Source organism: Adiantum capillus-veneris, chromosome 21, assembly GCF_014529385.1.
Source record: "Adiantum capillus-veneris isolate H3 chromosome 21, ASM1452938v2, whole genome shotgun sequence".
Taxonomy (NCBI): domain Eukaryota; kingdom Viridiplantae; phylum Streptophyta; class Polypodiopsida; order Polypodiales; family Pteridaceae; genus Adiantum; species Adiantum capillus-veneris.
Genome location: NC_140951.1, coordinates 147507865 through 147521186, shown reverse-complemented (window position 1 = coordinate 147521186; position 13322 = coordinate 147507865). Strand labels below are relative to the sequence as shown.

At 40.7% G+C, this 13322-nt stretch overlaps 1 protein-coding gene across 1 annotated transcript; it reads left to right on the top strand.

Moving 5' to 3' along the window:
- Positions 1 to 6421: 6421 nt before the first annotated feature.
- Positions 6422 to 12124, top strand: LOC147431927 (putative LRR receptor-like serine/threonine-protein kinase At1g67720). Its single transcript, XM_086494376.1, has 15 exons — positions 6422 to 6711; positions 7000 to 7573; positions 7713 to 8194; positions 8305 to 8425; positions 8552 to 8623; positions 8722 to 8790; positions 9083 to 9154; positions 9263 to 9343; positions 9532 to 9824; positions 10069 to 10268; positions 10416 to 10539; positions 10648 to 10716; positions 10795 to 10984; positions 11089 to 11221; positions 11336 to 12124. Exons 1-15 carry the CDS (start codon positions 6624 to 6626, stop codon positions 11624 to 11626), a joined length of 2859 nt encoding a protein of 952 aa, XP_086350502.1. The 5' UTR covers positions 6422 to 6623; the 3' UTR covers positions 11627 to 12124.
- The last annotated feature ends 1198 nt before the right edge of the window (positions 12125 to 13322 follow it).

The window sequence follows — 13322 nt, the reverse complement described above, 5'->3', positions numbered from 1 at the left end:
GTTCACAATGTTCTTTGCTACATGTTGGAAAATTTTCTGTCCAAAAATTTCTAAGAGGTACATGGATCGCGATCCATGTTCCAACACTTTTGGGCTTGATCTTTGGTGTCCTGATAGCTTATGATGTTTGTAGCTTACTCTAAGTCCTGATAGCTTATTTGGTTTCTTGATCTGCCTATGTCCTTTCTCACAGCTCTAGGTCATCACGCCATTTTGGCACTTGAACGTATTCGAAATGCAATGAAACTTTAGGAGGAGGTCTAGGACACCTAGGGGTACTATCCTACAAAGTCTGGTCGCAATCCAACAAGGTATCAAAATCACGATCCATCATGAAAAAGGTCCTAAAAACTATAACAAAACATGCCAAAAATGTCACCCTGTGGTTTAAGAACACTCTCTTATTGTCAAAATGACAAAAAACAGTGATTTAAGCACTCAAATCTGATGATTAGGCTCACTATAACACGTAGTCTCGCGAACTTCAACAAAACTGACAATGCTTACACTGGAATGAAAGAGCAAAGAAAGAGAAACACAATGCAAGTTTTAAAACTAAAAATGGATTACCCAATCATTAGTTTTTACGATGATTACAAGTTGGAGCAGCTTCGCAGCTTGAGCGTACATACAGCAGAGCTCTTTCTTCTTCTCTAAAGATAAGCCTCCTTTCACATTAAGGTTATTGACCTTTATACCTAGGGCATTCTAAATGGCCAGTGGCCGGTTCACATGGACCTTTAATTGTCATAATAGAATTACAACTCAGGGAATTGACCCGCTACTCTAGAATTAGGATTTACACATAGTATCACTACACTACCTCGGAAAACTAATAGAGTACAAATGTGATGTCCGACTAAGTGTTTGGCAAGGTGGGTGCCCGTTCGGTTAATGCTCAAACTATCAAAAGGATACTAAAGGTCAATTTTAGAACCTTTCATACCTTCATCTTTGAGTGCAAAAGGTTTGCAAATGTGTCTCAAAGGAATGAGAATGCCTTTACATGGTGGACTCTAGTGTGCATCACACGGGGAGTATGACAATTTAGTTTTGCCTCGCAATTGTGAGCAGGTGAGTGATTACCCTTATTTGCTTGTAACATTAATTATACCAATGTTACTCGCTTTTAAATTCTCTTTTATAGGTAATCTATATCCCATCAATCCACAAACCAAAACTTTGGTTTGTAGTTCTTGTAACACCTCATGGGAGAACCATTTTTGCCACTAATGAAGTGGAGACCATCTTCGACCCTCTCCAAGGGGGAGACATACAAGAGAGAGATCAATGATTCAAGTCCCACGGCCGCCAGTCTTAGCGAGGATGATTTCCATCATGACGATGATGAGATGGAGGATGATGAATTCAAAGATGATGAAGCCAACACATCCACAACGACAATTCTATTTCTCTCTTTAATGATCTAGGAGCCATGTGCTTAGAATTGGATGATGCCTCTCGTAGAGATCTTTTGGAAGATGATCCATAAACATTTTGTATACTTTAAGTTATGAATTGTTTTTTGGTATCGTCCATTCATCTCTCTCTGATTTCTCTCTCTCTCTCTTCCCCTCTTTCTCTCTCTAATTTTGTGAAGCATTAACAATTGCTGTGTACTTTTCTAAGAAAAATAGATAAACATACACAAATTCACAAATTTTGGCTCCAAACCATTGCGTAATAACACTACAGATAATAACGACGATTATAACCTCTTTCTCTCCATTGTTATTATGAAGCGTTATGGGTGCAAGTGGAGCTAGCATTTGTGTTGTGTGCAGTGCAAGAGTGCTTTGAAGAGGAGCTCCTTTATTGTGCTCCTTACTCAACACATTTTCATGACAAGAGAGCTCTTTGGCACCACTACGTAAAGCCTTTCAGAATATGCAAAGAATGCATAAATGTAGTCGTTCAGGTGAAATGTGTGCGATGTTCAAGGGAAGCGTGTGGTAGTAGAAGCGATAATAAAAGCGGTAATATCCGTAGTAAAATTTAAACACCAAAAAATTTGGCATCCCGTTCCCCTCTCTCTTCTTTGGACAGCCCATTTGGAAGAGAATGAGAAAGGTTCTTGCAAAAGTGTATGCCCGACTTGCACATTGCTGCAAGATAGAGCTTGAAGAAACTAATATAGGTGCTACCATCTGGTAAAATGTGGGCACACTTCACTCTATCATTATGAAAATTCAAAAATGTGGGCACACTTCACTTTATCATGATGAAAATTGAAAAATGTGGGCTCCGGGGCACTGAGAAAACAATGCCAAGATTACCTTCAAGGCGAGAACGCTTTGTTGAACGAAGGGCTTTCTGGTTCATCACAAGGAAATCCATCCCCAAGCTTGGAGGGTATACATAGAAGACGAGGGGTTCCACTTGTAAAACAGGCTTGTCTACGTTTTGCTATAACAAGATGAATCGGCTACCTCAGTTTGTAACAGCCAATCCAAAACATGATGGATGGATGCCATGGAGATGGTATTTTTGGACATATGCGAAGTCCGAGAAAGTAGCACCTATGATTCGAGAGAAGATTTCGTCCATGTTTGGCTTCTCATCTCTGATGGTGCTTGCTTTACATGGAGGCGCATGCATAACTCTAGGATGGAGCTTCCTCTTTGTAGTTTCATAATTATCCACATAACTATTGTTTCATGTTTTAATATCATTTTTTGAAAATTTAAATAATGTTCTTTAATTTTCATTCACAAGCAAAACGGAGGGAAATACCAAAATTTGAATGTTTAAGCGCTAAAGCGGGGTTTGGTAATAAGCGTGGCAATTTTAGCGGCAATGCACACGATAATATAAGTGGTAATATACACGGTAATATTTGAAATACAAAAAAATGTCCCCCTATCCCCCTCTCTCTTCCATTTTGGACTCTCTCTCTACAAAACACGGTAAAAGATTGAGATAAACATTTTGAGATTTTCATAGTGCTAAAGAGTGAAGCTCTTTACATTGAAACGGGCGACTTTACACCATCGTCGTAACTGTGCCACTACCCCATGAAGAACACTAAACAAGGAGGAAAGCCTAACGCTAAAGCCAAAGCCCAAAACCCAAAATCAAAGCGACTAAAGCATTAAAGGGAGAAGATGATTGTAGCTAAGTCTTTTGAGAAACCAGCTAAAGCCATAAAACTTCTATATGAGTCATACACTGCTTCATAGAAAAAAAAACCGCCAATATAAAGCCTAAAGGCCAAGGCCATGCAGAGCATGGCGAAGCAAGCAAGGCCATGCAAAGGCAAGGCTTTGCACATCCATTCAAAGCTAAGAAAAGCTCATGCAAAGTTGAGGAAGCCCATGCATACGAAGCTATACGATGGTCAGAGAAGCCATTGAAAGAAATGCTCAACCGGTCACGTAAATTTTTGTTCTCTCAAAGTTTCTCTTTTCCAATTCCACTATTTTATTCTAGTACTAGTACATTAGTGTATAGTTAAATCCTTGATTAAATCTAACAAGAAATCACCTTTAGTACTTTGTCTTTGAGGCGCACTTTTGCAAATAAAGCTAAGTACAGTGCTATCATTTCAAAGAACCTCTAGGTATGGAGTTTCTCCATGAAATTTGATAATATATATCTAGCAAGATCATTTTAATTATCTTTGAAGTGTCAGCTCTCTCTATGAATCGTTACACCCAAATGCCATATATAATATACCACCCTAGTGCTTCTTCTACCTCCCTATCTTAAGATTCCAAATTTTGCACCACCTCTTATAACACCTTCTTATACAACAATTCCCTAATTTAATATACTCACTTTGATAGATTAATTCTCATTATATTTAATTTTTTTTAAGTGACTCTCTTTGTAGGTATCTCTAGGAGGCTACTCTGAAGCAATTTTGCGAGAAGCGAGAATACCACCAAACACTTTTAGAAAACAAATCTCTTTTACTTCTCTACATTGTGTTATAAGCTGTAAAATCAATTATCTCTAATGTCATTGCTTGTGCTTACATTGATTGGATCTTCTACTAAGATGATTTGTCATAAAATTATACAATTATTCATGTAAGCTCAAGTGATTTGGGATGATCGTCAATATTTTTACACACTTTAGTACTCCAACCTACTCTAATTTCGCATCAAACATGTAGTACATGTTTTGTCTTGTATGCCTTGTCTAGTCCATTGGTGCACATAGTGTCTAAATGCTCATCTTGGTGTAGATTCGCCTATATAGGCAACACAAGTTATTCATGCAGATCCATCGATTTATGCAGCACAAGTGCAGATTCACCGATTTAGGCAGCACACCGAAACACTATAGATTCACTATTTTAAACACAATTAAGTGCAGATTCGCCGTGCAGATTTGCCGATTTAGGTAGCACAACTTATTAGTGCCCATTCTCCGATTTAGACAACATCAATTACAAAATCATGGTGCAGTGGTTGGCCACCACTATCCTTAGTATGCTTTTGTTACCCGAGTATATAATGAGAGTGATTTTGAATTTGAAAGTGGATTTGGATTTGGATTTTGGTTTATCATGGTTGGTTGTTGAAAATGGACTTGAGATCTATGAGAATTGATTTACCAAAAAATGAGTGTGGCCAATGATAGCTTGATACATCAGGATATGACATATAATGCTTATTCTCGTGGTATGGGACACTAGAATATGCAGTATGTGGATGACAACATGTATAAGCGGATTTATTTGTTTAAATTTAAGATTTTTATTTTGACACATTATTTTAACAATTATTTTTTACAAATATGGTTTGCATGTAACTTAGTAATTGAGAATAAATGCTTTTTATCTATTTATTGCAGCCGACTGGTGGCAAAAGCATATGCGAACAATGGTCTAGGACATTCATAAATATTTTATTATTAAAGTGCTCTTTATGAGCTATGGTCACTGTACGTCTGGACGGACAGTCTATGTTCACTTTGAGCATTCAAGAAATCTATAAATAAATATGTGCAAGAGGAACATGCTCACTCTTGTACGAGGGGAGATTGCACCTAGTTTTTGTGTTATTCTTCTCTCCTCTTCTCTCTTTTCTCTTGCCGTGCCGGTGTAGCAATCCGCTTTAGGAGGTGCATCTGCACGCGCTTTCTCTTGCTCTCACTATTTGTCTCTCTTTGTTCATGTATAGCTTCGATTATGCATTTGTGCAACTTGCCAGGTATGTGGATTTGTCGTTGCATGGATTGTGTTACGTTTTTTTCAGCATTTTGTAGGGCCCTCTGTGCTCCTGACTGTTTTTGGTACTCCTTAGAGGATTCAACATGAGACATTTCATCTTTCCCGAGATCATTAGGTCTCAAGCATATACAAACTCCTTCAGATATATGTCCTTATCACTCCAACATGGATGAGCAAATTGATCACTCCATACTACTGCGTAACCAAGCTTCCCTCTGTCCAATTATTTTATTCAAAATGACCATCACTACTTGGCATCCACCTTTCAAGGATGTTTATTTTGTCTCTTCTTCACTTTCCAAATGTCTTGAGAGTCTCCATAAGCCTATCTTAGCTCACATGGATGTTACGTTCATTCATTAGTAGCCCCTCAAGATTCTCTCAATGTTATGAGCAAGAGAGATTCTCTCAATGTTCACAGGGTCAAGACACATACTTTTGGTCTTGAGGCTTTCTTGTCATGGAGACCTATAGATCTCTCTCTCTCTCTCTCTCTCTCTCTCTCTCTCTCTCTCTCTCTCTCTCTCTCTCTCTCTCTAAAATTGTAAAAACCTTGAAAAATGGTGCTCTATTGAACAACACAAAATTAAAAGCTTGCAAATATAATGCACTCCACAATATAATAGCACTTTTTGAACAGGTTATAGAAGGTACCGTTATTGACTGTCAATTGGCGCAGGGGTCCGGGCCCTTCAACATGACAGGTCTATGGGGGAGCTCTCTACACATCCGAAAGTGTAGCAACAACATTTGTTTTTGTGCATGGGACTGCTTTACACATCTTGAGGCAAGGCTTCCATGAATTGGAGACCTTTGGAGGCACTTTTACCTTTCAAAAAACAAAGAAAAAGATTACATTTCCATGGCTGAAATCATTTTCTCAAGTAAGCATACATAGTTAACTCCTCTTTAGGATTTTCCTAGGAGGAAATTTTGAAAAATTGAACTAGTTTTTCGGAAGGAAATTTTCCTTATCCTCTTGTTCTCAATTGGCATTTTTGTAATTTGTAGCGGCATGTTGACAGACACTTTTCTCGAGCAGTGTTTCCAAAAGAAGTGTGAGATTCAAAAAATACTTGGGTGACCCTTCTTAAATTTTGCTTATGTACAGCTTAATGAAAGAGGAGACGGTAGGTTAGAAGTGAGTTCTTATCCTGAGTATTTCCTATGGGCACCCCATCTAGTTAGTCCCTTCTATCTCCCACGTTTGACTTGCAAGTGGAAAGGTGCCTTCTTCTACAATCCAGATGAAAGGCTCATGCAGCGACTCTGTGCGGTGTGAGTGTATGTATGCGGAAGTCAAGCGCCCTGTCACGTCCTTCGTTTTTCAACGGCGACGACTTTTTGAATCCAGCTACCCTGTTCCAGCTCGACTACATCCCCTGCTCCAGAGTCTCCCCTGTTTCCTCCTAACACCACGTCCACAGGCCTGGCATCATCAGCCATGGCCGCTACATGGGCTCTCCTCCTCCTCACGTGCTTAGCCCTGCAGGCCTTCCTTCTCTGGGGCTCCGCCAGGTCGCAAGTCACAGGTATGCCTCATTTCCCTGCTATGGCTATGTCTTTTACGTTGCATATACCACACACATTCTCCAGGAATGCGATTGGGAATGGTTTTCCACGGCCTGTAATTTTTCTAGCATACTACATTGTTATTACAGCCATCTCTAAACCTCTGCTGCACCATCATTATCCACTATATTGCACCACCTCAACTTTCTCATATCCCACATTGCTGATGCATGTGGTCATGGTCGATTCATGAGCATCACATGTGCTTAATGTTCTTTTTGAAAACCCGAAATTTTTGGGCCCTGCAGGTTTTCTCAGCATAGACTGTGGCTCAGATGCCGCATCCACCGATCTCAATGGTATAGAGTGGGTCGCTGATGTAGATTACATAAAGGAAGGAAAGTCACTACCAGTAACTGGTGGAAGGGACCGTGTGTTGGGTAACCTGCGCTTGTTTGATGGCAATCAGAGCAAGTACTGCTACAGCCTAGCCAATAATGCCGTCCAAGCAGGGAATTTCTTCCTCGTGCGAGCATCGATTTGGGCTGGGATTAGCCCGCCCTACACACCGCGTAACTCAGATGGTCACTTCAGGTTTAAGTTGATTGTGGATGGTGATGTATGGGAAGACGTAAAGGTCCCTTATGGAACCACCACTTGGTATACCTATGACATCTACATGCGTGCGCAAGGCGACAAAATTGATGTTTGCTTTGCCCGCAGCACCCCAGATGGAGATGCCCCTTTCATAAATGGATTGGAGCTCCGCCCACTGCCCTCTACTCTAACGTCGACGATAATCATGAATGGCACTGGTGTCCTCCTTGTCCCTCTTGATCGTACTGACTACGGCGCTCTTTCCACCATGCCTTCCACTGTCAGGTACATATATTGAGGTCATTCGCAGTCCCATTTGCTGCTTCCTAAACTTTAAGGGTGCACTGTGCTCAGTTATTCCAAGCAAAATGACACTTTTTCCCCCCTTTCTTTCAAAAAGTGATTTTGTTTTTGATGGATCTAGGTACCCAAGTGACCCGCTTGACCGGATATGGCTGGCTTACACATCAGAAGCTGGAGATGTGAACACAACAGAAGCCACCATCGACACTGATCAGATTGATAAGCCACCTGCTCAGATTTTGCAGACAGCTTTCATGGGCAAGCCATACGTAACTTTGAACTATACAAACCTGGACCCGAATGTCAAATACTTGGCTGAGTTGTACTTCGCAGAAATTGACCCCGCAGTGAATGCATCTGGGCAACGAGTTTTCAACATCTTTGCCAATGGGGATCTGGTGACTACATTGGGCGACATAGATGTTTTTGCACGTGTAGGAGCCAATGCGGCCTTCGGTTATCCGGCTGTGGTATCACCTAATGCTGATGGAATCCTGACTTTCAATTTTACACCCACAACTACATCAATCTATCCTGCTTACCTTGCTGCCGCAGAGTTTTTTTCTGCAAAATTAGCTACCCTTCTCACATCCGCCAGCGTGGGTCAGTGACACCTCTCTCATCTAAGCTTTTTGCAGTTCTACGTTGATCACTTGAAATTAGGAATATGATGGAGGAATTCAACATGACATTGATGTACTCTTCATTTACAGTGAGTGCAGTTGAGGAGGTCAAGGCAGGCTTGGGTTTAAGTAGCTATGCAGGAGATCCATGCTTGCCATTAAGATTTGGGTACAATTGGCTCAATTGTTCCGGCACCACCATAACATCATTGTGAGCTTGAAATAATGGGGGTCATGTTGTTTTCATCTTTATCATAATATAGGAAGCTGATGCAGATGCCTAAATATGAGTGAGTAAGATACATTACTAAGATGCTTTCTGTGCATTGCTTTCAAGATCTTTATCAAACTATCAAACGGGAGGTACAATCGCTGAAGCCATCAACACATTAACTTCACTTACCGAAATGTGAGTGCGCATGCCCCTTTGGATGTGGTAAAATATGATCATCTTTGCACTATGATCTCGATTAGATACTGAATCTGCTTTGAACATTTCTGATGCAGCTACATGGATGGGAATGATCTTCAAGGAGAAATTCCTGATCTAGGCGCTCTAACAAACCTCAAAGTTTTGTAAGAGCTTAGCCCCCTATGCCTTAACAGTATTAGTAGCATTAAGGTATCGAATTGGTTAAAAAGTAGCCTCCAGCTAAAAGATGGAAATAGAGGAGTCAAAGTAAATTTATTAAAAACTATAGAAAAGTTAATGTGCAATTAGTCTCTCTCTCTCTCTCTCTCTCTCTCTCTCTCTCTCTCTCTCTCGGGTTGACTCTTGCATTATGTGCAATAGAAGTAGAAACAGAATTGCGTAGTTTGAGCTATGTTCAACACTGACAATCACAGGGGTTTCTTTCAAACTATTCAGGGATCTCAGCAACAATGGTCTTCATGGTTCTATCCCAGATTCTCTGGCAACATTGAAGAATTTAAAAGTTCTGTAAGTGTTTGGTACTCTGTGTGCATTCATCATCCTTTTGTTTCACGTGGCTGTGCATGCAGGCTTATAGAAAGATGAAATGACAGCAACTGCATGTAACCCTTGCAGGAACCTACAAAACAATAACCTGTCTGGAGAGATACCGGCAGCCTTGTTACAGCGAAAGCAAGCGTCAACCTTAGATTTTGAGTGCGTGCATAATCAAGCTTTTAGTGAAAGGGAGTGAGTCATCTCTGGTAGCAAAGTGTGCATTGACATAGGCCTACATGAGCTTGAGAGAGTAGTGTGCTGCATGGGTTGCTTTGGCAGACAATGTGCCATGTCTGAAGCTTGTGCCAAGATCTTGTCAAAATGAATGATGGGTCTCTGGATTTCAGATTCTCGGGAAATCCTTTATGTGAAACCAATGCCGGAGTCACGTGCTCAGTTTCGCCAACCCCTTCGACGCCTCGAGGCAACACACCTTCATCGGATAGTTCCACGAAAAAGAAGAGCAACATTGGGGTAATCATTGGAGCAGCTGTGGCTGGAATCCTGGTGGTGGGCATTGGTGTTGCCGTTGCTGTGTACTGCTTTTGTTGTAGAAACAGGCCTTCCTCCACCTTGGAACAGCCCATAAACAAGCATCAGTCTTCACAGCAAGAACTTTCTAGAAGGAACCAAACTCCAGGTGCATCTCTCTCTCTCTCTCTCTCTCCCCCCCCCCCCCACACACACACACACACACACACGTGTGTATATATGCTTCATGGTGTGAGCTTATTAGATGAGTGTGAATATACTGAAAAGGGGCGTCTTTATTTCCAAATGGTTAGCAATATTGGATAGATGGATGCTTGAGAGGGATGTTCTGAGATTGTAAAGAGAGATCTGTTTTCTTGCTTTATTGATGGTGTTCAATGGTGTGATATCAGTAATCACCAAGGTCATACCAAAATCTCTTTATGAGTTCACCTTTCAAGAGATCAAAGATGCCACAAATAATTTTAGCTCTCAGATTGGCAAGGGGGGGTTTGGCCCTGTGTACAAAGGCAGCCTACAAGATGGTCGCTTAGTGGCCATCAAAGTTGCTTCCAATGCTTCAAACCAAGGGTCAAAAGAGTTCCTAAATGAGGTGACTCCAATCTTTTGAATGTTTGCTTGATTTCAAGTTTATGAAGTGCATTAATGGAAGGACTTATTAGTAGTCAGATGCTTGCTTTCACTGCCTTTGCATGCTCTTTGGTGGTAGTGGCTTTTCTCATCTGTGCAATTCTTGAAGGTTGACCTCTTATCAAGGATACACCACAAGAATCTTGTTGGCTTTGTCGGGTATTGCAACGAAGAAAATCTGGTACTTGTTTATGAGTTCATGTCCAACGGATCATTGTATGACTGCCTGCATGGTGAGTCTCGTATTAAGAGCAAAACAGCTCTCTTTTCCATGCACTGATCAACAAATAGCCCTCTTCAAGTAAGGAAGTTTTGGTTTAACTTGGGACCATCTTTTGCAGGCCCTTATGCAAAGGCTTCACCTTTATCATGGACTACACGGTTGAGGATCGTGGTTGATGCTGCACAAGGTGACCATTTCTTCTTCTAGATTCTTGTTCAAGGTGAATTTTTGGTCTCATATTGACATCTGAGGAGTAAATGCTCAGGTTTTGATTACTTACATTATGGATGCAACCCTCGAATCATTCATAGAGACATCAAAAGTAGCAATATTCTACTGAATGATCATCTTGAAGCAAAGATCTCAGATTTTGGAATTTCTCGAAACACCGTGATGAACGAAACAGGGGCTCCCCCAACTGCCTTGATGGGAAGTATGGGATATATGGATCCAGAGTATGTGAACTTACCATTCTCCTTTTACTGGTTATGTTTGGCAGCTTATATCTCATGGGGTTTTGCATGTGTAATCTTATGACGAGAGGTTTTTGATGATACAGGTACCTATCCTCCATGAAGCTGACAGAGAAAGTTGATGTGTACAGCTTTGGGGTGCTTCTCTTTGAGGTTATATGTGGACGAACAGCTGTATTTATCGACGACTCTGGACAACAATTTCACATCGTGGAGTGGGTAATGCTTTTCAATTTTCTTATGTTTCACAGCCCTTAAGGAATGATGAATCAACCCCTTTTTTAAGATGAGGCACCAGAGAAAAACAAGTAGTAATACTTTGTTGATGTGCAGGCGAAATCCTCGATTGAGCGTGGCGTGATTGATGACATTGTCGATGCATCGTTACATAGACAATACGACAACTCTTCGGTGTGGAAAGTGTTGGAGATTGCAATGGCATGTGTGCATTTCTCAAGCTCTCAAAGGCCCAGGATGAGTGCTGTATATCATGAACTCAAAGAAGCCGAGCGAATGGAGCTTGAAAGTGATCACAGAAATGTCTTTGACACACCTTCGGTGGAGTTCACCACCGGTGGAAGTGACTCTAACGCCTTCTCATACACACATGTGAATGCAAGATGAGCTTTAGTCACTAATTTCCTACTAGAAGAGTCAAAGGAGGGCACTGCCAAATCCATCGACAAGGCCCACACCCACAATATATTCCAATGGAATAATGCGCAGGATGGATGACGATTGTTTTCAAGATAGGTATTGGCTACTGCATTGGCATGCAGTTGGCATCATTCTCTCTTGGAAAAGCCAGCCAAAAGGCCTGCAAACTTGGTAAAAATAAACCGGGATGCATGCATGGTTCATAGACGAGACCCAAATTCTTTAATGTAGAGAAGCTCAAAGATCAGACACAAATTCTTTAATGTAAATAAGCTCATGGTATGGAAAGCAAGCAGGCTCTCTCTCTCTCTCTCGCGCGCGCGCGCGCACACACACTAGTAATCTTGATATTGTCTCTTGCATGCATTTAAGTGCACACACCTGCACATGTGCATGCACACACACTGCAAGTTTTAGACACTTTCTCATTGTGGCCTTTCTTGTACTCATCTTTCCATCAAATGTGCAAAAAACCAAGATGTGTGAATTATTTTTCTCATTGCATTTTTTTTTGTTTGCCCAATGGTATTTTTTCTTATCCATGTGCATGTAATTGGTTGTGTGCAAAAGATCACAATCTACCTCTCACTTCTTTGTTTGAACGATCCAAGTAGGTAATTTACACTTAAATGCGAGTCACTTCTAGAATTCCATAAACAGAGGTATGCAAAGTGGATAAATATTTTTAAACTTCTTATTGAACACTTTAACAATTGACTCAAAAGCTCAATTTACAAAACCTTAAAAATCAACGAAAAAAGCTTGATCAATAATGTTGTCATGCAAAGAATCGCTCTTGCCACAAGAGGATGATGGTTGGATTTTTGTGGACAATCCATTGTTAGGTAGTACCGTAACCTAGGGAAGTGAGAAAATAAATTGTAGAGGCCAAAGGCTTGCTAAATTAAAATCAAAGTAGAAACAAAATAAAGGCTATACATTGACCTCTTTAAATTTTTGTGAATGCCCCAACTTACACTCCGAGATATTATGCTTGTTTGTATGTATGTGGGCCAACCGTTTGGAGTGTTGTTAGCCTTGAAATGCAAAAAAAAAAAAGTAGAATTTTGGAATTTAAGTGTATGTATGCAAATTTGAAGAAAAAGTTAAAAGAATTGAGTACCTCCATTGGTGCTTCATAGCACTCCTTAGCGCCTTTTATGGTTGAGTGCACACTTGAACATTGTGAAGATGAACTTATCAAATAATTCTCTTATTGTCAAACTCCCTGAGCTATATGAAATCTCATTGGCCTCTTTTATTAGATCGGACGTTCTCTTCACTAGGCACTTTCAATAAGCGTAGTATGAGATCTAAGAGCGTCAGTCTTTGTCACCTCCATCAAATACCCATGCTCTTCCAACATCCCTATTGGAATACGATCTAAAACAGACACTTTCCTACACTTGAAAAGTTATAGAATAAGGTGATATGCATGCAAGGACACATCAAACAATAATAATCGAGACTACCTTTTCGAAGGCAATGATGTTTGGGTGATGTGGTGGGAGCTTGTCCTGAGTCACATTGTGATCGCTCTCCTAATCCAAATTATAAATCTTGTTTACCTGCTCCTCCCCAAGGATGGGTTTGCCACGGCCACAAGGTTGAAGCCCTTCTTCCCTTTAAAATGTCTGCTCTAATCTTTTGAGAGCTCCCACTT